Here is a 27,832-nt window from a genome sequence, read left to right as displayed (position 1 = left end):
TCAGCCCACCACTAGGCTCCCCGGCTGGTGTTTTTCCATTTCCAAACTTCCCCTGCAAGACAAGGAGCATCACTAACTTCTAGATGGCTTGCCTTTCACCCTGCAAGCTGAAGAGGACTCTTCCCAAGTATGTTGTGCCTTCTGATTGGCAGTGGATTCTGCTTATGAAATTTCAAAACATAGCAATTCTTTTTCAGCAGTTAAAAAAAAATAACAACACACATGAGGACTGTGGCTTTCATAGTCTTCCTAGAATTTGTCAAAGTTCTTCGAAAGCCATGAATTTCAAGCTATTCCACTCCTATGTCACTTGAATTACTGTTAACTTATCTTTTACTCCATTCAATAAAAATGTGAAATGAATTCTAGCTTTTGGTGTGCTTCTTTGTATCTTTCTTGTTGTGCATTTCTTTCCTTTGTGTTAAGCTCTTTGTTTCCTCATTTGGGGTTTTCTTGGCAAAGTTATTTGTTACAATGAATTTAATTTTGCTAAAATTATCTTTATCTGTTCAAGGAATCTAAAGAATTTTAAGGAATCTAAGAAACGGCTTCCTGGTTTCTCTCTGCCCCTTCTTGGCTCTGCCCCTTCCACTATTGTTTTAATTGGCCTCATACATTGAAGTCATATTATTATTGCCACCCTAAAGAATTTTGGGGTCTTATGGACCTCAGAAAATTGATATGAGTAGGAAATCAATGCTAATATGGACATCAATGTCTTCGACCTTGGTCCATTTGACTGGATATCTTATGGATCTGAATGAAAATTAGAATTTAAAATTTTGTTCAGGTTCAAATGACAGGCAATTGGTGATTAGGTGTTATTGCCCAAAATAAAGACTGAAACAAAAAACATCAAAGAATAAGGAAAAGAAATCACTTACACAAATATTTTGGGAGTACTTTTATTGGTGGGGGACAAGAAGCTGGAAATCAAAGGGGGTATATATCACTATGCACTTTATGGTCTCAAGATGCAATAGAATACACTTGTCACGTAAAAAAATGATGAAGATTTTCAGGAAATAATGTGAAGTCTTCCCATTTGGGCATCTATATAAGATAAGAAATATACATAGAATTTATTCTCCCCTCACCCCACAGGAGTTCACTGATGAGGAGTAAATTGGGGCTCTAAGCCAAGATGTATTAGCTGTTCTCCTCCTGAGTCTGATTAACCTCTCTCTCTCCAAAGTAACCAAGGGCAGGTTCAGTAACAAATGAATTTGCTACTCAATGCTGTATCAAAACAAAGTCTTTATTGATAGTAAAGGGATAGACAGGCATTAGGCCTCCAGGAAGACCAAAATGACTGGCAAGGGGATGCCAGTTGGCAGGCACAAGGCTGGTGTAGACCGAGTGCAAGGATTCCATTTTTTAGAACTTCCTTTTATACATAACTAGGGTCATCAAAACAACATTTGCACAGATATGTTATCCAAAATGTTGCCGAGATATTTGTAAATAAGACAGGAATTTCTCTTAATCATTTGTATCTCAAATTATCTCTTTTTACCCTTCCTGAGACAAGAATTTTCTGTTAATTATTTTTATCTTGAACTATCTCTTTTTTTTTTTTTTTTTTTGACATTATCATTTCCCCTTCTCAAATAATAGGACACAAATTCTTTTGGGGGTAGGGAAAATTGTCGTCGAAGATCATCAAGCTGCTTCGTGCTGAAAGGGGCATCGATGGGGGGGGGCGGGAGTTGATGTCTAAAAAGCAATAGCCATAGTATTTTAAGCACAGTAATAGATAACCCAGACAAGTTTGCTGTTCCACTTCCTAACCATAACATAATTATTTACTGAAAATTCTTCCTCCCAAGATACTAAATGTTCTTGTTACCCACAGAAGGAATGCTATAGAATTCAAGTAAGGTCTTCTTCTCACTAAAGATGTTGAAATCCTTTCTTTTGGACTGAAACCTTTTCCTTTTTATAGGATATAAACTGACAGAGAGATGCAATGACTACAAACTTGTCTGAAGCAAAAAAAAAAAAAAAAAAAAAAATGGGCTGTCACAATTGTCCTTGGCTTCTAAGAGAAGAAATACCTTGCCTATATATTTGGAAATGTTCAAGCTGAGGATATCATAATTAAGAAAATTCTTTATTGAGGCATAGTCCCAGATAAAGTGTTTGAAGAAGTCTATGCCAAGCGGGCAGCTAGGTGGCGCAGTGGATAAAGCACCAGCCCTAAATTCAGGAGGACGCAAGTTCAAATCTGGTCTCAGACACTTAACACTTCCTAGCTGTGTGACCCTGGGCAAGTCACTTAACCCCAGCCTCAAAAAAAAAAAAAAAAAAAAAAAAAAAAGTCTATGCCAGAATTATCATCACTTTCAGAATTGCTATGAAGAGGGATGAATTATCTAGCAAGCTTTTTCCTCCAATAAAAAGGCAGTATGAGTAAAGAGCCTTTGCACAGAAGTTCAGGTGATTCTAAATAATGTTGAATCATTGTCAAATATTCATGTGCATTATTTTCATATTTGATGAATCACAGGATTATAAATCTAGAGCAAAATTTCTTAATCTGACATAAATGAAATTCCTGCCCAACCCCCAATCAATGGATAGATATTAGGGGGTCTGTTAATTCCTGACATTCCTGATATTAAGACCAGCTTTCCCAAACATTCCCGTTAGCAATAGAAAGTTCTTTCCAAATTACTGATGACCTGATCAGCATATGACAGCTCAACTTTTGGAAAAACCAATTTGATAGAAACAATTACTAAATATTCACTCCAATTTCACAATCCATGATCTGCCTTTCTGAGGTGGCAGGGAAGGGGGATAGTAGAAAGTAATACTTAGGCCACTAGGTGGCCTTGTACATAAGGTTATTGAACAAAGTTCAAAAATGTTCTCAACCACTAACTAGCTCTGTGACTTTAGATAAGTAATTTAACTTCTGTCTGCCATTTTGTCTTTAGAATGCGTATAATAACTTCTTATTATAAAGCTTTTTTAAAGACCAAACAGGATTAGCTATATAAAGTAATTTGCAAATCTCAAAGCACTGTGAAATTAGATAATATTATTAGTAATCACTTCAGACCAGCTCACCCCACTAGAGAGATGGCAGTTCCTTCAGAAGGAAATGGAAGCCTTAATATGAAACTAAAAGAGACCTGAATTGAACCTCCAATGGCCAAACTGAGAAGATTGTTTAATCCAAGCTAAATACTGGACTCTTATTATCTGATCTTACACTCTCAGGAAGGCAGAAATTTTAGTCTCCATCCCCTTTACAGCCTTTTGCTTAGTAGGTAGGCAAATACATTTGAATGAAGGAAAATTTTGGCTTGAAAATGAAGGTAATATTATTGTGCTGCCTACTTCACAGAGTTATTGTGAGAAAACAACTTTATTGTATAAAGTGTGAATTAAAGGCTGTTGTAGTGCCACAGTTCCCTTTTATGGATCTAATTCAGTTTCCATAATTTTCCTGACCCAGTTTCCCTGAATTATTCTGCCTCTATTCCTAATTGTAATGCTCAATACTGCAACACAACCTTTCCCTCTTAATCATTAGAATGTTTGAAAGTTGAAGATCTTAGATTTTAGACATCATTAGAATATCAGGTGCCTCTCCCCATCCCATTTAATTAGAATATCAGGTGCCTCTCTCTCTCCAGTGCCTCCCCCCATTATGTCATTATTCTTGTTACGCTATAAAGGAATTTTTGTATTCAACATTCTCTGCTAGATTCTTGGAGACAATAGTCCCATTCAGCCCTGGGAAGAAACCATGGATCCATTTGGTCCCAGTAAATCTCTCCCTTTCAAATAAAACATTAAAGACTCTCTAATCTCCATTTTGCCTCAGTTTCTCTGCCATTCCACTGTGATTTAATGACTAGATCTAAGGTTTCAAAGTACTAGAGAAATGTGGAAAAAAAATTCTATCTTTGTTTAAATTGAGAGAGATGGAGAGAGCAGAGCAAATTCACAGCTGCTCAAAGTAGAGTGAGGAAAGGGGAATGTATTTATGGGTTTTTGAGTCTTTTGAACAGGGCTCAGGGGCAAAAGGAATAAAACACATGCACATGCAATAAGCTAGGGAGCAGAATACTTAGAAAGTCTCAAGCAATGTTTTGAATCTTCAAGTGCTTTACACTGGTCAAGGCTAATTCTGTAGTTTCTGGCAACTACAGATATCTCCAAATTCAGCTAGAATTCACTTACAACAGGTCACTTGTACATCAAGAAGTTTTTGGCATCATATGTAATGGGGATAAACTGGAACCCTTCCCAGTAAGATCAGGAGTGAAACAAGGTTGCCCACTATCACCATTACTATTCAATATTGTATTAGAAATGCTAGCTTTGGCAATAAGAGTCAAGAAAGAGATTAAAGAATTAGAGTAGGTAATGAGGAAAACAAATTACCACTCTTTGCAGATGATATGATGGTATACTTAGAGAACCCCAGAGATTCTACTAAAAAAGCTATTAGAAATAATCTACAACTTTAGCAAAATTGCAGAATACAAAATAAAACCCACATAAGTCATCAGCATTCTTACTTATCACTAACAAAATCCAACAGTTAGAATTATAAAGGGAAATTCCATTTAAAGTAATTACCAATAGTATGAAATATTTAGGAATCTATCTGCCAAGGGAAAATCAGGAACTATATGGGTAAAACTACAAAATACTTTTCACACCAAAAAATCAGATATAACCAATTGAAAAAATATTAAATGTTCTTGGATAGGGCAAGCAAATATGATAAATATGACAATACTATTTAATCTATTTATTTAGCGATATACCAATTTGACTTCCAAAAATCTATTTTTATGACCTAGAAAAAATAACAACAAAGTTCATATGGCAAAGCAAAAGGTTAAGAATTTCAAGAGAACTAATGAAAAAAAAATCAAATGAAGGTGCTGTAAATAGACTAGTTGGTCAGTGGAACAGGTTAGATTCAAAGGAAAAAACAATCAATAACTTTAATAATCTAGTGTTTTACAAACCCAAAGACCCCAGCTTTGGGGATAAGAACTCACTGTTTGACAAAAATTGCTGGGAAAATTGGAAATCAGTATGTCAGAAACTGAGCATTGATCCATACTTAACACTGTACACCAAAATAAGGTCAAAATGGGTTCATAACCTGGGCATAAAAAAATGAGATTACAAATAAATTAGAAGAACATAGGATAGTTTACCTCTCTCAGACTTGTGGAGGAAGAAAGAATTTATAACCAAAGAAGGATTAGAGATCATTATTGATCACAAAATAGAAAATTTTTTATTCCTTCTTGCAATGATCTCATTTCATTTCCCTATTGTTCTTCTAATTCTATTTTAAGATCCTTTATGCAATCTTTGAAGAAAGTTTTGTGAAATGGGGACCAACTTTTGTCTCTCTTTAGGGCTTTATCTGGAGTTGCTTTGCCTTTAGGAACCTCAGGATTTGAGGTCTGTTTTTCTCTCTCTCCATAAAATCTGCCTATGGTGATCATTCTTTTTTGTTTTTTATTCTTTTTTTTAAGGCTTGAAGTGTGTGCAAAACAAGAGTGACAGCTGCCCAGGGGTAGTTCTGCTAATTGATTTCCAGTGCTGGGTAATGGTGGCTAGGTCGGGTCTTCTTCCTGCACTCAGTGATTTACAATTTGTCTTTTACAAAAGGCCAATCTGCCAAACCATCTATTTGCAACCAGGACAGAATGGCCTAAAGAAGCCTCACAGAACATTCCCAGGTTCGTGGAAGCTACAACACTTTGACTTTCCACTCCAGCTTCTTGCCCTGGTCTCACTATATACTATGGTCTGGGTTTGGCAGACTGTCCCCTGCCTGATTGAAACAGACCTGTTCTGAAATTCTTCCAAGGTATCTTCTTCTAGAAATGTGTTGTATTACAAATATTTGTGCATTCTTTGACTTTAAAACCAGTTTAGAGGCTTCATCTGCTGTTGGTTTGAGAGAAGGCTAGAGGAGGTTACAGAGAAGTCACTCTTTGCTACACTGTAGATTATTCTATGCTCCAGAATGACTGATTGGAGAAAGTGAGTTTTAAGCTTCATAGAAAAGTGTTTGGCCTTTCTGATTCAGAGATTACTTATTTGGATATTGTAGGACTGCAAATGTAACAGGATCAGCTGTCAGAAGTAAATATAAAGAAGGGAACATTATCAACTTCTCCTATTGGAAGATGAGATTCAGAGGCAAGGGAGATCTGAAGTTTTGTATTCTGCTTATGAGCATTCATGGGACAGTTCTCTTTTTAGAAATTTTGTTAGACATAAGGAGAGACAAAAAGTGATGGCTCATATGGAGAGATACCTTCTGCATCAGGGAGGCCTAAATTCATGTCATCCCTCAGATATTTCCTGATTGTTCTGTAATATCTTTCGTCTTCCAAGTATTCCACCAAAGGTAAAAGTTAGAAAGACCTTTTCCATCAACTTGTGTTTCAAGTGCTTAAACTTCATCTTGCTTGCCAGGGATTCTCCAAGGTGCAGGTTAGGGATTCTACAAGGAACACACACTCCAGAGATCAGGTCTATACAACGATGGAAAATTCCTACTTGTTTATGGGAAAAAGAAAGCAAGACAGAGTCACTGTCAGTTCATGGAGGCGAATAGTATACCAACATAAAAAGAAAACAAAAAAAGACACAAAAATTAAAATAATAGAAAGAGGCCAGGTTGGGAAGATCCATAAATACCCAGCAGAATACCTTGTATTTAAATGAATTTAATTTACAATAAGCAAAATCAATTACAAGGAATATATATATATATAAAGATACTTCTGCCTTCACTGTTTTGGTTCCATAGGGGAGAAATAGAAATGCAAAGTAATACCTATAACATATTGAAGAAAATTAATACTATATTGTATCATTTGATAATTAAAACTATTTTGTCATCTCTATTTTCCCACTATTTTACCAAAAAACGATCTCTTAGCCACATGCAGAAGGGTATCTTTACTAGTCCTAGCCTCCTGGAATATCTACTTATTAGCCACTTTAAAGGTGGCACCCCAGCTTTCCTTTCTTCTTTAAGAAAAAGAACTAGTTGGAACTGCTCTCTCCCTTGGGGACAACTCCACTGTCCTAGCTTCTCACTTTAAAATTTGAGATCTGATCTCCAAGGAAGGGCAAAAAAGAGGTTTGGTGTGATTTTATTTTTTAGCCAAGATTTATTAGAGGCCTTTGAAGACAGTCAATTAATAAATATTCCATAATTGGCTGAGGATGTCTTGATTATCGGTACCTGAACTATCTGCCAATCTACCAATCAGGAGTCAGATGTAAGTCTTTTGGAAAATCCAAGCAAGATGAGGTCTCTTGGATGACTTTAGGGGACTTGGCTAGCCCCCTAACCAAAGCTGGTGACCTATATCCAAGCTCCCTTGGATTATTTATATAGAAGATCAGAATATAACCAGAGTATACCTTATGTAGAAGCAAAAAGGGCCCCCTAAGAGAAAAACACAAACAGGATGTGCCTTGACTAACAGAACAAGGAAATGTCACAACCTTGGTTATACTTTGTGTGGTTTTCTGGCATTTGTATAATGTATAACAGAGAAAAACATGCTTAAGGTGGGATATAAAAAGGAAGCTGTAAGAAATAAAGTCAAGATGTAAGCTTGAATTCACCTGGTCCCATTCATATCCTTTTCAGTTATTACTTCACCCAGCAGTCATACAAACTACTAGCGCTCTTACCTTTGTCAAAAGATGCCACTGTCTTGTCAGGTCAATGAGAAGGAAAACGAACCTAAGTTTAGAAGGCTCTCTTAGCCCTCAATGTCTCTTTTCATTGTGACCCAGAAATCAAAGTCCCACTGTCTTTATAACAGCTAGCCTAAGAAAAAAATTAGTCATACAATCCCTGGATTTTGCCTGCCAGTGCCATCCATCTTATTAACACTTTACACATGGCTGTTATTAAAATGATATCTTGTTCTGGGGGAAAATGTGCCTCAGTTATAATACTATTCACCACAATCTGACTTTAGTATATTGCTTACTGTTAAACTTATCACACTCTTACACCCAACTTCTACCTATATTTCGCCCTTCTAATTTTACCTTATAGAAGACTGATTTCTAGAAGTGAGAGAAGCAATGAAAGTACATAAGATTAAAAAGTAAAGTGATCAGTAAAGTTTATTTTAACAATAATCATAAAAATAGCTTCTTAAAAAAAAGATATCAAATTCCTAATGTTCTTAAGAGCAGAGAATGTGAGCAAATAAAGTGATAAATATTTGACACGTAAAAGTCCTATATTATTATAGACAACATAAACTTAAAAACAAACAGCAATTTATTTGATATTGTCAAATTCATATATATGTTGGCAATACTTTATTGTTTTACTATAGTCCTACAAGAGGAGGGAAGACTAAATCCTACATATATTTTCTATCTGAAACAGATGCCCAAATGTGAAATTCCTCCTATGAATTTTAGAAACTGTTCTTTTCGTCATTTCTTCTGTTTCAAATGTATTCTCTTGCATCTTGATACCAAAACATTCACAGCCATTCCCAACTGATACATACTCTGGTTTTCTAATTTCTTGCCCTGAATTAAAAAAAAAAAATACAAACTAGTATAGGTGATTCCTTTTCTTGTTTCTTTGATTTTTTTTTTTAATCTTTCTTTTTTTTTCTCGTAAATTCTATCTGCTTACCAACTGTCTGTCATTTAAGGCAGATTAAAATTTTAGGTTCTAATCTTGCCTCCTGATCAATAAGATATCCAGCCAAATTTACCTAGGTAGACAAAATTGTTATCCAGCAGGATATTTAGACTTCTGGACTGAGAAATTCTTCAACAATTTTGCATTGTGGATAGGCTTTACAAGGATTTCTGGCAGTAAAAAAAATAGAGTTTGCCTTTCTGGGATAATTGAGGTAATGAATATTAACTCTAATTTCCTTCTTCCATCAGTCTTTTGGAGCCAGTCAAATCCATTGGTCTTTTGAGTGTTAAGAATAATATGCCTCAAATTTTTATAATGTATGAAACTGATTAAAATACAATTATTGAACAGCAGAAACAGAAGAGGAGAGAGAAGCCAGGAAGTTGTTATAGGGACATTTCTCCTTTTCTGAGAATTGCCATGTATGTCAGCTGGTAGGGCAGGCCCAGGGGGTAAAAGGGGTTTGGCCTCTGAGGCAGGAGGTTGTGTCTTACAGGTGGTTCCTTGAGATGAGAAGGGGTGTGTCCTGTTGCTAGATCTCCTCTTAGAATGAAGCACTAACTCCAGGTGTCTCCCTTCTGCAGATCCACCTATTCATGCTGAGGGGGCTAGACATGGGGTAATCCCAAAGGAGAGTTAATATAAATAACCAGCTTAGAGTCCATAGGCAGGGATGTAGAATAAGACGTTTTCCTTACAACTGGGGAGTCTCTGCAATGGATGACTGTCTGCAGATTTAGCAGACTTTGCAGACAGAGCCTAGATGAATCTTTCCCTGATGTTTGTGGTTCCCTACAGGTGGCTGTTGAGAGATTAGTAGGTAAAGGAGAAGCAGCTGGTTTTATTTGGAAATTAGTTCGAGAGAACACTAATGCCCATTGCCAGAAAGCCATGCTCTCCTTAGATGGGGATGCGAGCCTTGAAAAGATTATAAAAAGATGTAACAATGTTGCCTCCAGTGCCTTTCAAATGGATGCCCTGGAAGCTGCTATTTCTGAAGGAGTGCAGTAAGTGATCACATAAAATGCAACTGCCTCCTTGGGCAGTGGTTCTTTATTTAACAGAGCTTCCAAAGGCCTGGGATTAGGTGATCTCTGAGAGGGAAGTTACAGTTACATTCTTCAAATGTCTTTAGATTCTATAAAGAGGTGAATAAAATTTTAGAAAAGTTAGACTTGGGGGCAGCTAGGTGGTACAGTGGATAGAGCACCAGCCCTGAATTCAGGAGGACCCAAGTTCAAATCTGGTCTCAGACACTTAACACTTCCTAGTTGTGTGATCCTGGGCAAGTCACTTAGCCCCAGCCTCAGAAAAAGAAAAAAAAAAGTTTACTGTAGTTTAAGGGGCACAGGACTAGAAAAGGGAACCTCTAGGAACCTCTATTCTATGAACCTCATAGAATTTTGAAATCTATGGACCTCATAGAACTTTAACAAATTCTAGGAAAGCTATGAAAATGATGGTCTTCATAGGAGTTGATGTTAATTTTTAAATTTCTGGAATACAATTGATGTTGTAAAACTTCATAAATACATGGGATCCACTCAGAACAAGAAGGCACAAAACACTTGGCAATGGTCCCCTTTCAGCTTGCAGGGTAAATGGCAAGCTATCTAGAAGTTGATGATATTTATTTTCTTGCAGGGAAAGTTTGGAGATGGAAGAACTCCAGCCAAGAAGCCTAGTGGTAGGTTGAGAGCTCCTCCCTGGAGAAATGTTCTGATAAATGAATAGCAGCAAGTACAAAGATGAGAATCACCTAGACAGAAATGAAACCAAGTTTTGTTCCTAGAACTGGAAGCCAGGAAAAAGATAGGTGTAATAGGTATTATGAATGAAATTTTTGGTAATGGATAAAGAAGAGAACTCCAGAGAACAGTGTAAAAAGCCAGAATGCCAGTTTGATATGCTAAGTAGGGCGTTATCCTGGGAATATGGCCTTTCAGTCTGTGGTTCAATGTTCCAGGATACTATTGTAAACAGTAATCCTCTTTCTTCTGGCCACATCACAGGAAGAACAGAAGGACAATGAGTCATGCTGCCACCACTTTGTCTCTTCAGGTGTGTGTAAATCCCCAGTATCTACTGAGGTAATTGTTATATCAACCTCCCAATATTGTCTGCCTGTGCTGAAGGCTTTCTCAGAAAGGACAATGGGAAGATTAGAGTCATCTCCAGGTTGGGTGTCCACCTGCCAGCCTTCTTAGAAAGGACTGGGTGATGGAGGATCCATTCTAATGTCCCCTCTGAATCAGGTGAGCATCTATCATTTCAGAGATGGGACACATTCTCTACTATGGAATAACGGCTTTGGCATTTTGGGATAATTTTGCTTCACTCCTTCCCAGCAACTGCTTGACACTCAATAGCAGATCAAGATTGGGTTGGGAATCTGCTTCCTCTAGATCTAGCCTGAAGTCCTGAAGGGTTCTCCTTTGCTGAAATACTCTGCCCTGCTCTTCTTGCTTTTTCCTTGGAAGACAATGAGATTCCTCCTCCATCAGGAGGCAGTGCAGTTTGTAGAATTCTCCTATGATCATTTCCTGCCAGTCAACAACAGTTCTCTCCTCCTCAGCAAGAAGTTTCTCTGCTTCCTCAAAGTGCTTCTCCAAGCAACTCTGAATGTGCTAGAGCTTCTTCCTGAAATTGGGAGCAGCTTGTTCTACAGGAGAAATCCTGTGAGCCCCATGCTCTGGGGTTTGGCATCATCTCACACAGTAATGTCTAGTCATCTTCACAAAAGAACTTGAAGACTTTGTGTGTGTCACACTGCTTCTGTCCTCCATTACTCTGCAAAAGCTGGGAGCTGAGCTGTTTGCCCAATTCAGTCAGCTATGCTAGGTACCTGTTGATTAATGGGAAATCTCTGACCTGAGAGCTGCATTCAGGTCAAGAGAAAGTTGTAGCTCTTCAGATTGAGAGACATGCTGGGCAAAAGCTGTGCCCACTCCTGATGGTTGACTGGCTCAGAAGTAGCGTCAAAAGATGGTACAAGTGATCTTACTCTGTAATTTTATATGTGTACAAAGTGTTTTGTATTTTTGCTCATATAATTCCTGTCTTTCCCTTGGCAGATAGATTCCCAAATATTTTATACTATTGGCAGTTACTTTAATGGAATTTCTCTCTGTAGCTCTAACTGTTGGATTTTGTTAGTGATATATAAGAATGCTGATGACTTATGTGGGTTTATTTTGTATCCTGCAACTTTGCTAAAGGTGTGGATTATTTCTAATAGCTTTTTAGGAGAATCTCTAGGGTTCTGTATACCATCATATCATCTGCAAAGCATGCTAATTTGGTTTCTTCATTACCTATTCTAATTCCTTTCATCTCTTTCCCTACCTTTATTGCTGAAGCTAGCATTTCTAATACTATCTTGAATAATAATAATGATGGTGATAAGATCACTCCTAATCTTATTGGGGTTGGTTCCACTTTATCCCCATCACATATGATGTTTACTGATGGTTTTTAATAAATGCTCCTGACTATTTTAAGGAAAAGTCCATTTTTCCCTAGACTTTCAAGTGGTTTTCATAGGAATGGACATTGGATTTTATCAAATGCTTTTTCCGCATCTATTGAGATGATCATATGTTCTTTGTGAATTTGGTTACTGATATAGTCAATTATGCTAATAGCTTTCCTAATATTGACCCAGCCCTGCATTCCTGGTAAAAATCATAGTTGGTCATGGTCTGTTATTCCAGGGATGGTTTTCTATAATCTTTTTGCTAATATTTTATTTAAGATTTTAGTATCAATATTCATTAGGGAGATTGATCTAGAATTTTCTTTATGTGTTTTCATCCTACTTCCCTGCCACCTAAGAAAGGCAGATCATGGATTGTGAAAAATGGAGTGAATATTTAGTAATTTCGTATATCAAATTGGTTTTTCCATAAGTTGAGCTCTCCTATGTTGATCAGGTCATCACTAATTTAGAAATAACTTTCCATTGCTAATGGGAATGTTTTGGGAAGCTGGTCCTGATAGAATATCAGGAATTTACAGACCCCCTAATATCAATCCATTGATTTTGGGGGTGGGCAGGAATTTCATTTATGCCTAGTTAAGGAGCTTTGCTCTAGATTTATAATTCTATGATTGACCAAATATGAAAGCAGTACACATGAACATTTGGCAAGAATTCATTCAATGAGTCAACATTATTTAGAACTACCTTAACTTCTGTGCAAAGGCTCTTTACTCATGCTGCCCTTTTATTGGAGAAAAAACTTGGTAGATGATTCATCCCTCTTCATAGCAATTCTAAAATGGATAATTCTGGCATAGAATTCTTCAAACACTTTATCTTGGGACTTAGCCTCAATAAAGAATCCTCTTAATACAATATCCTCAGCTTGAACTCTTCCAAATATATGGGCAAGGTATTTCTTCTCTGAGAAGCCAGGGACAATTGTGACAGCCCTTTTTTTTTTTTTTTTTTTTTTTTTTTTTTTTTTTTTTTTTCTCTTCAGACAAGTTGTAGTCATTGCATCTCTCTGTCAGATTATATCCTATGAAAAGGAAAAGATTTCAGTCCAAAAGAAAGGATTTCAATATCCTTAGTGAGAGGAAGACCTTACTTGAATTCTATAGCATTCCTTCTATGGATAACCAGAACATTTAGTATCTTGGGAGGAAGAATTTTCAGTAAATAATTATGCTATGGTTAGGAAATGGAACTGCAATCTTAGCTGAGGACTAGATCTTTCTTTTTCAAGCATTTCCTTTTATTCTAATACACCCCCATATCTGTTTAGATGAAATCTGTTTGTAGGATAATAAAGGTTTCAAGGGAGAGGTGAAGGTAGTATTTTAGTCTTTGTGGCTTTTAAGTAACGCAAAATGGCCCAGTAAGTCATGTGAATTCTTTCTCCTTATAGTAAAGATCAGAATAGCTCCAATTATAAGAATAATTTTTTAAATTTGGAATGCCCAGATTTCTCCAGTTCTCATGAATTAAATTATGCCTTCATTACCTAAGTCTACATTAGATGCTCTTGATAAATTCATGGGACAGTACAATTAGTTAAATGTCAAGTTCTATAGTGTCTTCAATCTCTCAAAGTAAATTGTTTCATCAATGTCACCAGCTTTTATTTCCCCAAATTTTGTCACTTCTGTACTCCATCATGTTGAGAAGAAATAATGAAAGGAAATTATATCTCCATCTGTCTATTGACCTGGGGCCATAAGTTCTTGAGATGCAGACAAATATTCTCCCAATATTTGAAGGTTTTATGTCTTAACACAGATCTTTCTGCGGAATCTCTTCATTTCACAGGGCTGTCAAGGCCTGAGTATCTAATAAAGTCTTATCTCCAAGGAGCCACTTTCTAGTTGTATATCATAAGTTCCTGGATTTTGATTTCATTTCTAAAATATAGTCTAAGATAATAGATATGGAAGAGATCTTATAGAAGTCAGCACAACATAACTTCCTCTTACCAGGTAGAAATGAAAGAAGTTAGAAAATGAGCTTTCTAAGAGTACAAAGAAAGCGTAAGGAATGGAAAATGGTTTACACCTCTGATTTACAAACATCTTTCTCTTTGGACAACTATATCCTTCAGTACCTAGCCTTTCTTCTTTATCTTATATAATTTGGGAAAGAGGCACATGGTGATTCCTTACTAAAAATCATTCTCTACAGAGACCCTTAGGGAATTTCTCCTCTTATTTCCTCTTGTTTTCTGCTTTTCATCAATGAGTAAGAGTTGATAAGAATTTCCTATGCTCCAACTGCCCTGAAACTTAGAAGCTCAGCAGTAAGGTCTATGACTATGAGTATGACTATGACACCAGGATGGCAATCCAGCATACGGTCCCAATGCATGACTTGCTGGAGCAGCTTCAGTCTTGTCCCCGGTCATGGCTGCAAAATGACCAATATGTACAAAAAATATTCATAGCAGCTCTCAAGACAAAAATAATTGGAAATTGGAGGGATGGCCACTTGTGATACAATATTATCATTCTATGTGAAATATTGAGCAGGATGCACACAGGAGGAGAAAAAAAAACCATCTGGAAATTCTTTTATGAACAACGTGAAATATATTGTATAAAAAAAGAATAGCAATGTTCTAGCTTTGTTATTCTCAGTAGAGCAATCATCCACAACTATTCCAAAGGACTTAGGATAAAAAATCATATCCATACCCAAAGAAGAAACTGATTATATCTGAATAAAGCATTCATTCTCTCTCTCTCTCTCTCTCTCTCTCTCTCTCTCTCTCTCTCTCTCTCTCTCTCTCTCTGTCTCTGTCTCTCTCTCATTATTTAATTTTTCTTGAGGATTTTTATTTTAATGAGGGTAAAAGATCTATGTTTTCTTTCACAACTTTTGAGAAGATGTTTTGCATAACTTCACATGTGATTTCTTAATTGTGGGTGAGGATAAGGAAGAGTGCCTAGAACTTAAAAACATTTTTAACATTTGTTTTATAGATGTTTAATATTACTAGGGGGGAATTATTAAGTAAATAAATACCTAAGTCTGATAATAAGAACATGCCTGCCTGACTGGAAATGAATCAGAAATATGTGTCTAAGCTCTCCAGTCTTCCTCAACATCTTTGCCCTCCATGTATTCTAGGCTGCAGTGACAATGGCCTCCTTGTACTCAGAGAGGCTCTTCTATCCACACATTTCTTTATCACTGGAATTCTTTTAATGCTAGGAACTCACTTTGTCCTTGTCACTACCTGATGAGTTCCCAACATCCTTCCAACTCCAGATAAAATCCTCCAATCTATGAGCAGTGTTTTCCCAATTTTTTTTTCATGTTAGTCTCTTCTTCCTCTTGATTATACTCAATTTAATTCGTATATCTCTTGGCCAAACATGTCTCTTTTCATGTTTTCTTTTTCATTAATCTGAGAGATCATTAAGGGCTGAGGCTTATTCTGTCTTTTAATTTCTCCCCACCAATTGTCACAGTACTTAAAATATAGGAAAAGCTTAATATGTGATTATTACTATGGGAGATGATGGTGGAAGGATCATGTAATTCAGTATTTTCCAAGTACTCTTTCAAGGCCACTTTGTGATCAATTCATACTATTGCTTAGCAAACTCTTTACTTCTCAAAGTCTATTTATCAAATGTGTCCTATCCGGTTAATCCCCTTTTCCCTTAAAATCTCATTTTTCTGTTTTGATTGATGAAGGAGTCTTAAGACTGGGAAACAAATCAGAAAGCTGAACCAAGATGGCAGGGATAGATGTCATCTCCAATGAGAGACAACTTAAGACTTAACTCTAGATTTCAGGTCAGAAGATATTAGTTTGATTCAAATTTCTGAACTCATTTGATCACAAAAGAGAGAAAAGGACTCATACGTGTAAAAATATTTTTGCATCTCCCTTTGTGTGGTAAGAAACTTGGAATTCAGTAGATGCCCCTCAATTGGGGAATTACCTACTTAGTTATGATATATAAATGTAATTTAATATTATTGTTCTCTAAGTTATTATATACAAGGTGATTTCAGTAAAGCCTGGAAAGACCTTACATGAGGGGCAGCTAGGTGGTGTAGAAAATAGAGCAAAGCCTTGAACTCAAGAGCATCTGAATTCAAATCTGGCCTCAGGTACTTAACACTTCCTCAGTGTGTGACCCTGGACAAGTCACAACCCCAATTGCCTCAGCAAAAAAAAAAAAAAAAAAAGAAAGAAAGAAAGAAAACATACAGGAAATGATGCTAAGTGAAGTGAACAGAATCATGAGAACATTATACAGTGTAAGAACAAGATTATGTGCTAATCAACTGTGATAACCTTGGCTCTTTTCACCAATGAGTTATTTTAAGGCAATGCCAGGAAACTTGTGATGGAAAGTTCAATCCACATTCAGAGAGGAAAAAAAAGGCTGAATATGATGTAAGCATAGTATTTTCACCTTTGTGTTATTGTTTGGCTTCTGGTTTTGTTTTGTTTTTTCCCCTTTGAATCTGCTTTTTTTGCTCAATATGATGAATATGGAAACATGTTTAGAGAAATTGCACCTGTATTGCAATTTACCCTATATTGAATTGCTTGCTGTTTTAGGGAGAGGAAAAGGGAAAGGAAAAGGAGAAAAATCTGGTACACAAAATCTTGCAAAAATTAATGTTGGAAATTATATGTATATGGAAAAAGAAAATACCATTAAATGATTAATAATAATAATAATAATAATAATAAAGTGGATATTCACTTAAGTGCTTTAAAAAAATTGAATTCCTTAGTGACATGTGATAAGTGAGATATTACTTATGAACCTCCATTTCCTCACTTTCCAGACAAGTCAATTAAGTCTGAGAGGCTTTTAATGAAAATTATCTGTGATTGGGGATATTCAACATATTATTGAGGGAGGTATCTTGATACTTACATTCCATACCACAGCCCAGACCAGAAGTTGCTCCTTCTCTTTTAATACACTTTTCTGAACTATTTTGATCTTTCTGTGAAAGATTTCCATCTTTTTCTACATCTTCTCTTGTAAAGAAAGAGGAATAAGCAGTTAGGAAATTTCTTTTCTCAGCCTGAGTTCTGTGACCTAATTGAAACTAAGAAACTCAATAACCCTGATAAGCTGGTACTTTTTCATTGATTTGTTAGGAAGAGTCACCAAAGGAAAGACTGTTAGGTTCTTACCAAGTGCTAAGTCAGTACTTGACAATTCTCTAGTTCCAGCCATGACTGGGAGTTGTACTTGTGAATTTCTGGGGAAGAGCTTGCATGCTTAGGAGGAGCAAGTTCATTGGTTGAAGTAATTTTTCCCAGAAGCCTTTGAATTATCCCACACCCATTCTCTGGGAGGATAAAAGAGGGAAGTCTCACTTTGGACCAGAGTTAACAGCAACTGTCTGGAGACAACAGTTCTCTACAGGAAGAAGAATCTGTCTGAGAGATTTGAGTTGACACAGCAGATCTCCTCCCAGAGAGCAAACAGCAGCTTCTGGAGACAACAGCACATTACAAAAGACCATGAACCCATTCTGACATAGCTTATCACTTAGATCTGAATACTGTTAATGCAGAAACAACGAAATTGTGCATGGACAATCAGTGCCATTCCTGAAGGAGTAGGGTCTTATTCCTATCACAGAACAGCTTCTGGTCTTCCCTGTGTATCTCACATATGCCTTCCCCTTCAGGGTACATGGCAATATCAAATTGATGATCTCTTAACTGAGAAAATTCCCAGCATGTAGTACAACAAGAAGATGGAGAGGTATTTTTCCTTAAGCAAGACATGCAGATTATATGTCCACATTCAGCTGTGATTAGCTTAATGACTTCATTCAAGCAGTTAACACAAAGGCCCTCTTGTACTGCATCAACCATGATTCTGAAGAGAGAAAATGAGGCAGTGTAAGAATACTTCTACACCTTCATTTCTGAAGTTTTAAAAAGCACATTTCAAGAACACCATAGCAAGCAAAATCATAATTGATGATATCCCCCATAAACCTGGAGAAAGTCTTTAACAGGTATAGACTCCATCACTTAGAAAGATAGACACAATAATATGTAATAACATCTAGTTTCACCTTAGACATTTATGATGCATTTCATACTTTTTTTTTTTTTTTTTTTTTTGGTCCACACAAAACCCCCATCAAGTACATGAAATTGTCTGCATAGTGGATAGGGAACCTCAGGATGAGAGGCCAAGTGAGTTGCTCAGAACCAGAAAAGCTCTCCTATTTCCAAAGCTGTATGAGATAATTTTGATACTCTTATTCAAATCAATCAGTATTTAATCAATTTGTTGTGATTTTTATGATTATCAGTGATTGTATTAGTGAATCAAACAGAATGATTAATTCAAGTTGCTGTTAGGATAAGAATTAATCCTCCTTGAAGATTATATTTATTATGTTTCTCAATTACCTTCCTTTTGTTAGTAATGTAATAGCATGTAATTGTTGCATTGATCCCCTCCTTGACTTAGGAAAGGCTGTAATAAGATTCACTTGCTAGTGCAATAGCTCTCCCTCCTATGAACCACTTCTGACCATTCCCTACTGATCTTTATTTCCAGCTCACAACTTCCTTAGACTGTAGGCTAGCATTGGTCAAACCCTAGGGGCTCATGTCTTGTAGAATCTCCTGAGATGTTGTTGAAAGGGTCTTAGGACCTTTGGATCACCTGGAATTTATGACCTGTGAAGAGGTCATGACATAATTATGATTGGTAGACATCCCTAAGATTTCACCCCCTTCTGGAATTGAGAGAGCAGTAAATTGTAATGTCTCCTTATTTTAGGAGTATATAAAAGTAGTTAGCACCCAAGAGGAGGGGCCTCTGATAGTGAGGAAGATCTTAGATCCAATTAAATTTAGGGCCTCTGGATTCACTAATGAATTGATCATGCTTGGAGTTTTCCATTACTTTTGTAATTTTCTGGCTTACAACAACTAATAATCAATCAACATTTATTAAGTGTCTGCCATGTGCCAATTACTGTGCTAGAAATTTTACAAATATCACCTCACTTGATCAGCACAATGAATGAGACTTAGGGGATACTATTTCTGTAATAATACAGTCAAGGAAACTGAGGCAAAGAGGTTTACTAACTTGCTCAGAATGAAACAACTAAATAAATATCTGAGGCTGGATATTGAAAGTAGGTCTTCCTGATTCCATTCCAGTGCTGTACCAATTATGCCACTTATATAATAAAATGATAGGCATAATAAGTAATAATAGCAATAAATAATAATGAAAGAAATATTCTGTTACAAAGGGATAATAAGAAATTTGGATTCAGAAACTATGCTCAAATTCTAGTACTGAATTTGGTCATCACTTTAAAAAAAAACTCTTCCGGTCTGTTTCTCTCTATGTAAAATGAAATGATGAAATTAGATGAACTCTAAGGTTCCCAGCACTTTCTAAATTGGTCTTCAGTAACAACAAAAATTTTCCTCAGAGGGACACCTACCTGGGATATCCTCTGGAGCCTCTAAGCATGTGAATTCCAGTTTGGGAATGTCTTAAACTAGAGCAGCACACAACATCAAAGTGAGTAGGGGCTGGAGCTTAAGTTTTCCCCATACACTTCCCTACCCTCATAATCTGTATGTACTGGGATACAGCCATTGTAAAATATAAGGGACTTTGTCATCCTCCCCCCCCCCAAAAAAAAAAAAAAAAAAACTTTTGTTATTTATTATCCTGTTATTCCCCATTTCTCTTAGGCAGACTTTGAATCTCAGTGTTTACTCATCAATCAATCAATCAATCAATCAACTGACTACTTATTCAATGATTACTAAGCTTTAGGTTTTGTCAAAGTCTTGAGTGATTCAGAACAATACAGAATCATGATCCCACTCTTCAAAGAGTTCACTACTAGGAAAGAGAACTTGAAAACCAATCCACTCTACCAAATACTTGAGGAATAGCCATAACTGTGAAAATGGGTTGGGGGAAACAACTGCCAATGATATCAGGCAGAGGTTCATTTGAACTGAAAGATTTATTTTCAGGGAAAAAAAGAGGAAATTTCACCTGGAAAATTATTTCCTTAGCACCTAAGAGTAATTAGGAAGTAATTACCAATTCAGGTCTTTTTAAATTAAAGAGCTTTCTTTTCTTTTAGTCAAGAGTTATTGCATGTGCCCCAGTCATGGCAGAGATCCTACTATCTGTATAAATTAATTGAAATACACATTTTGGAAAATCAATATATTTTGTGGATGAGAGATCAGGAAATGGCATCCATGGTGGCTCCAGACTGCCCCAACAAAAGAATCTAAAGTTTTGGACTTGCCAAGTTACTCTCTCACCCAGATGAATGGGATTCTTTGTTGTTCAATCATTTTTAGTGATATCTAACTCTTTTTGACCCCATTTGAAGTTTCCTTGGCAAAAATACTGGAGTGGTTTCGGTATTTGCTTCTCCAGCTCATTTTATAGGAGATGAAATAACAGGTTTTAGTGACTTGCCCGGGATTGTAAAGCTAATAAGATTCTAGGGCCACATTTGAACTCAGATGAGAACTCTTCTGGACTCCAAACCAAGCAGTCTGTGCACTGTACCACCTCGATCCCATTCCCTTTTATCACTTCCTCAGCAATAAGTCTCCTCTGACCCACTCCAGTACTCTATTTCTTTAGGCTAATTGGTTCTACATCTCCATCCAAAAATATATAGTGTTTGGAGATCTTTGAGGCCTCTTGAAGTCTGTTCCTCTCAAGAATTCCTATAGCAATCATAGAATTAGAGTACCAAGGCTCTTTCTAATTCTGCACTACAAGGAAAAATGATAGGATCACTATTTGACTGAATTTGATGATACTCTGTCTTTGTACCCTTTCATCTATGACTGACTGAGAATAACATTTCTTCATCTATGTCTATGGATTCTTGATACTTTAGATCCATTTGGGGGCATAATTATAAATGTCTACTTGAGTAACTAACTCACACCTCCACCAGTAGTGTCAGTTCATCTATCTTCTCCCAGATGTTTCAGCATTGTCCATTTTTTCTATCTCTTCTGATCTTTGCCAATTAATTGGGTATGAGTTTCTATCTTTGAGTTCATTTGGTTATCATTGGCTTGGAGAATACTTTCTTTAAGGAATGGTAGTTTCTAAAGTATATTTGAAAACTGATCCTGGGAGAAATTCAGATCGCTAGGTGGACAAGGGAAGATACTAATCCTATCCTTTTAGCAAGCTGACTTTCTCCACTTCTTCTGACATAGATTAGGAAAGAACCCATGAACATGAATTCTTTCTCTCTTCTCCCTTTGCTGGGTTCAGAAGACTCATTCCCAAATTTTTATAGTATAATGTGGTGAACTATACCTCTCAACCTCAATGACTGCCATATTGTGATGGACATTTTTGCATTCCTGTCTCAGAAATGAAGTTTTTAATAGGAAAACTTACCTTTCTTTTTTCTCCTGGGATCTTTTCTTCAGCTTCCACTGGTCTGCCTTTCCTCTCTGTGTTCAGGAAAAGGAAACTCTTGAGTCTGTCTCCTCTTAGGCCTTTCATATACTGCTAAGCACATTCATGAAGCCCCTCCTTCTTTCAAGGTGTGAATTCTCCTGACCTCCAAAGCCAAGAATAAACTCATATGTGACAGCGATTTTCCCAGAGGTATGAACTCCATGGTGCTCACTGTTAATGCAATCACAAGAATGTGAATTTCAGGAAGTAGCAGAACCATGCTTTTGGCAGAGAGGTAATCCGGGATAATCTAATAATGAATTGAATTCTCATCTTATGCTGGACCAGGTGAATTTCCACCTTGTGTTGGGAGGGGCTGAAATTCAAAGGAAGTATCCTGAGTGAATCATAAAAAAAGGTTTTTTATTTAGAAATCTTAATTTCCTTTTCTGAATTTCAGAGTTGATTCTATTTGTAAGGAACCATGGGGGAAATGTTTCAGTGAGAATGAAATGCTGCAGCGTGGTTTAATCCAACAGTAATGATGAAGTACATAGACAACTGGCCCCCTTTGATTCTTTGAGGGCTATTAAGGAGGTGTTCCAAATTCAGCCTTAGGTATATTCAGAAATTTAGATATTCAGTGTGAATTTGAGATCTACTCAGTTAGAATGTAGTTTCAGTTTACTGATCTGCTAATTTTGCACATTGCAGTTGTTGTTGTTTTTTTTTTTTTTTTTTTTTTTTTTTAATTTTATTCTGAACATAAGGGGGGAAAAGGAAGAAAGGATTTACATAAAAATCCTTTAAAATGTATAATAAAGTTATCTGGTAATTCTCTTTTTTTTCACTTTTTTCTTCTTTCCACTCTCCCATCCTGGAGATGGCTACCATTAGGCATAAATATGTTTATGGTATGTGTGTTTGTGTTTGCATGAATGTATATACCTACACCATCCTTATAATTTTATTTATCAGTTCTTTATCTGTGTGCAGATGACATCTTCCTTTATATCTCATTTGCAGTTAACTTGGGAATTTATCATAGTCAAAAAGTGTCTCACAGTTTTTCTTAAAACAATATTTTGTTACTGTGTACAGCGTCCTTTTGGCTCTCCTCATTTCATGCATCTTTATTTCTTTCTATATTTTACTAAGATCATTGAGCTCATCATTTGTTTTATCGTAGCAGTATTGTATCACAATCACACACTATAACCTGTTCAGCTATTCCCCAAATGATGGACTTCTCTGCAGTTTCCAGTCCTGTGCTGCCAAAAAGAACTGCTAAAATTATTTCAGAACATCTATATTATTTTCCTTTTTCTCTTACCATCTTTTCATTTAATCAACAGAGGTATTAGTGTTATTGCTGGGCGAAAGGGTATACACGGTTTTAGAACAGTGAGCAAAATTTCAGATTGTTCTTCACAATTGTTGGATTACTGCACAATTCTTCCAGTAGTGAATTCTTGTCCCACATGCCCTCCAACATTTATTGCTTTCTTCTTCATTCAGTTCATAAAATTTTATTAATGAAAAAAAAAAGTTAAAGAAGGAGGTTTGGCAGTAATAGATTTCAAATGTTATGATTTGGATGTAATTATCAGATTTGTTTACGGAAAAGAAGATCAGTGGAAGAAAATAGACATATACTTTATATTAATAATTAAAGTCATCTTGTTTTTGTTACATCTGAAAACTTAAGATTTGGGAATCAGAACTCGCTCTTTGCCACATTGCAATTTATTCTAAGTTCTAAAATGACTATCTGGAGAAAGTGAGTTTTAAGCTACATTAAAAAGAGTTGGTTTTTTAAACTCAGAAACTACTTGCTTGGGCCTTGTAGCAAGTGAGAAGGATCAGCTGACAGGACTAAAGATGATAGTGGAGTCTTCTCAAATATAAGGGAGAGGACATTCTAAAAATCTAGTATTTTCAACTGCTCCGATTAGAAGATGAAATTCAAAGAGGAGGGAATTCCTGGAAAAGGAAAACACTTAGTATTCTGCTGATGAGCATTCATGGAGAGTTCTTTTTTTTAAGAATTGTACATAAGGAGAGATAAAGTGTGATGGCACATATGGAGAGATGGCTTTTGCATCAAGAACACCTAGATTCATGTCACATCTCAAACATTTCCTGATTGTGCCAGAGAAACAACTTTCTTACAACCATTTATTCCACCAAACATGACAAATGGTAAAAGAGGAAAGAACTTTCCCCTCTTGTACTTCAAGTGTCTAAGCTTCTTCTTGCATGAAGCCAGAAATGCCTATTCCAAAGATTAACTCTGTGCAAAGTTGAAAAATGTGTTTTTGTTTATGGGAAAGAAGAAGCAGGACAGAATCACTGGAGTGTAAGTTCATGGAAGGGAGTAATGTAAAATAAGTAAAAACACAAAAACTAAAAAGACAGAAAGAGACCAGGTTGTGAAGAACTTAAATACTAAGCAGAATACTTTGTATTTAAATATGAGCTTAATTTACAATAACCTAAAATTGGATACAAGAAAGAGTTGTAAAAAGATACTTCTTCCACCCTCTTTTCCAGAGTAGAGTAATAGAAATGTGGAGCAATGTTTATAATATCTTGAAGACAATTAATACTGAGTTCTATCATTTGATTATTAATATTACTTTTTAATCCACCTTTCCCCCCTATTTTGCCAAAACCCCATCTCTTAGCCAAGCTCAAAAGAATACTTCTCCTGTCTAGCTCCTCAAAGTATGTATTTATTAATCAGTTTAAAGTGGGTACCCTTGCTTTGGTTTCCTTGTTAATTAAAAAGACAAAAACTATCTTTTTCTGGTTTCTCGCCAGGAGACAACTGTACTATCCTTGCTTCTCCCTTTGAAATTTGGTTGTGGCTTGATCTCCAAGGGAAAGACCAAACAGGGGTTTGGAGTGGTTATATTTTCCAGGGAAGATTTATTAGATGCAGTTGAAGCCCAGCTAGCAATGAGTATTCCATCACTGGCAGAGGGTGACTTGATCATCTGTACTTTAATGTCACACTACCTGCCAATCTATCAATCAGCATTGTCTTATCTTTGCTAAAATAGGTCCTAATACTGTACTGGCAGATCAATGAGAAGGGAAAACATACCTAAGTTTAGAAAGTCCTGTTGGCCCTGAATGTCTCTATTTATTGAGAGACAGAAGTCAATGTCTCAGTGTTTTGATTACTGCTAGTCTAGTAATAAACTGGTCATGCTCAGGGTTTTACCTACCAGTGTCACCCATCTTACAAATAGTTTACACATGGCTGTTATAAAATTGTAAAAATGTCTTGTCCTGCAGAAAAAAATTGCCTTTGTTGTAATTTTATTCACCAAAAGATGACATCAGTACATTGCTTAACTTTGTTGAAGAGACCACTCCCCTATATCCCACCTCTACCTATACTTCCCCTTTTGATTTTGCCTCATAAAGATGTGTTTTCTAGGAGTCAGAGAAGCAAAGAAAGTACAGAAGATTCTAAAACAAAGTGATGTATATTTCTTATCTTATACAGAAGCCCAAATGGGAAGACTTCCCATTATTTCCTGAAACTCTTCTTTTCATCCTTTTTAAAAAATGTTTCAAGTGGATTCTATTGCATCTTGAGACCATAATGTGTATAGTCCTTCTCTAAATGATACATATCCCTTTGATTTCCAGCTTCTTCCCCAAATAAAAAAATATTCCCAGCATATTTGTGTAAGTGATTTCTTTTCCTTATTCTTTGATGTTTTTGTTTCAGTCTTTATTTTGGTCGATAACACCTATTCACCAACTGCCTGTCATTTCAGTTGGAATAAAATTTTAAATTCTAATTTTTATTCTGATCCATAAGATATCCAGTCAAATGGACTAAGGTAGAAAACATTACTTTCCAGCATGACACTAGGACTTATGAATTGAGAAATTCTTCAACAAATTGTAATTTGTGAGCAAGATTTACTGGGATTGCTGATAGTAAAAAAGGATTTTTATTTATTTGTTTGTTTGTTTGTTTGTTTTTTTCCCGGAATTACTGAAGTAATCCATATTAGCACTGATTTCCTTCTCACATCAGTTTTCTGGAGTCCATTATACCCCAAAGTTCTTTAGGGTGGCAACAATAATATGACTTGAATTTTTGTAATGTATGAAGCCAATTAAAAACAATTAGTGGAAGGGGCAGAGCCAAGAAGGGGCAGAGAGAAACCGGGGAAGCTGTTTGTAGATTCCTTAAAATTCTTTAGATTCCTTGAAGAGATGAAGATAATTTTAGAAAAGTTAAATTCATTGTAACAAATAACTTTGCCAAGAAAACAGAACTTGACACAAAGGAAAGAAATACACACAAAAAAAAGATACAAATAAGCACACCAAAAGCTAGAATTCATTTCATATTTTTATTAAATGGGTCAAAAGCAAAGTTAACAGTAATTCAAGTGGCATAGGAGTGGAAAAGGTTGAAATCCATGGCTTTCAAAGAACTAGGAAGAGTATAAAAACCACAGTCCTCATGTGTGTTGTTAATTTTTTTTTTCTTTTAACTGCTGAAAAAGAATTGATATATTGTAGTTTCATAGAATCCATTGAAAATAAGAAGGCACAACATACTTGGAAATAGTCTTCTTCAGCTTGCAGGGTTAAAGGCAAGCCATCTAGAAGTTGGTGATGCTCCTTCTCTTGCAGGCAAAGTTTGGAAATGGAAAAACACCAGCCGGGGAGCCTAGTGGTGGGCTGAGAATTCCTCCGTGGAGAAATGCTCAGAGAGATGAATAGCAGCAAGAAGAAAGATGAGAATCCACTGCACAGAGATTCATGGGAGCAGGCTTTGTTCCTTGGAGTGGGGGGCCAGGAGAAAACATGGGTCTAACAGGGGCTACAAATGAAATATCAGGTAACTGATAAATAAGAGAACTCTGCAGAACATTGTAAAAGGCCAGATTGCCAGTTTTATATTCCAAGTATACTCCAATCCGGGGAATAGAACCTTTCAGTTTGTGATTCAGTGATCCAGGATAAGATTGCAAATATTGTCCATCTTCCTTCTTGACACATCTCAGGAAAAAGACAAGGGCACATTTAATTATTCTCCCAGGACTTTTTATCCTCAAGTAGGTTGTGTGAATCCCCAGTGTCCACTGAGGCAGCTGTGTCACATCCACCTCCCAGTACTGTATGCCTGAGGTGAAGGCCTGCTCAGCAAGGACCATGGGAAGATCAGAGTCATCACCATGTGGGCTGTCTACCTGCCAGCCTTCTCCAGCTCTTACACTCTTCAGATCCTCAGCCACAATCAGGCAAGGACTGGCTGATGCGGGATCCAACCTGATGTCCACTCTGAATTGGTTGAGGGTCTCTATCGTGCCAGAGATAGGACACACTCTTACCTCTGGGATGAGAGCCTTGGCCCTTTGGGACAATGCTGACTTGCTCCTTTCCAGCAACTCCTTGACATCCCGGAGCAGATCCAGATTGGGTTGGGAGTCTGCTTCCTGTAGATCTAGCATGAGGTCCTGAAGGGTGCTGCTTTCCTGGGATAGTCTCTCCTTCTTGTTCTTTTTTTCTTGATCCATCCTTTCCAGATAATGATATAACTCATCCCGCATGAGGGAATCCCGTTTCCGGTATTCTTTGCTGATCATCTCCTCCCAGTCAATAACAGGTCTCTTTTCCTTAACAAGAAGTTTCTTAGTTTCCTTAAAGTACTTCTGCAAGCATCTTTGCAGGTGCTGGATCTTCTTCCTGCAATTGGATGCAGCTTCTTCTACAGGACAGTGCCTGTGAGCCCCATGCTCTGGGGCTTGACAACATCTTAGACAGAGCACGGTCTGGTCGTCTTCACAAAAGTACTCCAAGACTTCTTTGTGAATGGCACAGCGCCTCTGTCCTCCAGTACTCTGTAACAGCTGGGACCTGAGCTGTTTGCCCAGTTTAGTGAGCTCTGCTAGGCTCCCATTGATGAACAGGAAGCCTCTGACTTGAGTCATTTGTCTGCATTCAGGGCAAGAGAAAGCTGTAGCTGCTGACCTTGGGAGACATGCTCGGCAAAAGCTGTGCCCACACCCGATGGTGACTGGCTCACAGAAGTAGTTCCCACAGATGGGACACGTGATCTGGCTCTGCAATTGCTGAAACATTTCCATAGCAGCAGCAGCAGCCATTCTCCTCTCTCCACTTGCTTCTGTTCTGGAGCAGCTGAGATGAAGAGCCTTCACTTCTATTCAAAGCAGTGCTTCTGAGCAGAAG

The 27,832-nt window shown here is 36.8% G+C and overlaps 1 protein-coding gene across 1 annotated transcript; it reads right to left on the bottom strand.

The window, feature by feature from the left end:
• LOC141562381 (E3 ubiquitin-protein ligase TRIM58-like) lies at window positions 1-27,747 on the bottom strand. The gene is made up of 2 exons (XM_074302421.1): window positions 26,759-27,747; window positions 1-52 (listed from the first exon to the last, which is right to left on the bottom strand). The coding sequence occupies exons 1-2, from the start codon at window positions 27,745-27,747 to the stop codon at window positions 1-3; spliced, it is 1,041 nt and encodes a 346-aa protein (XP_074158522.1).
• Between the last annotated feature and the right edge of the window lie 85 nt (window positions 27,748-27,832).

This window comes from Sminthopsis crassicaudata, chromosome 3, assembly GCF_048593235.1.
Source record: "Sminthopsis crassicaudata isolate SCR6 chromosome 3, ASM4859323v1, whole genome shotgun sequence".
Taxonomy (NCBI): domain Eukaryota; kingdom Metazoa; phylum Chordata; class Mammalia; order Dasyuromorphia; family Dasyuridae; genus Sminthopsis; species Sminthopsis crassicaudata.
This window is presented reverse-complemented; position numbering and strand designations above follow the sequence as displayed.

Excerpts from the sequence above, each read along its gene's own strand:
- LOC141562381 (XM_074302421.1), bottom strand. The coding sequence starts at position 27,747 with ATGGCTGCTGCTGCTGCTATGGAAATGTTTCAGCAATTGCAGAGCCAG. Across the intron at positions 53-26,758 it reads GCCTTCACCTCAGGCATACA|GGGAAGTTTGGAAATGGAAA; the intron begins GTACTGGGAGGT and ends CTTGTCTTGCAG.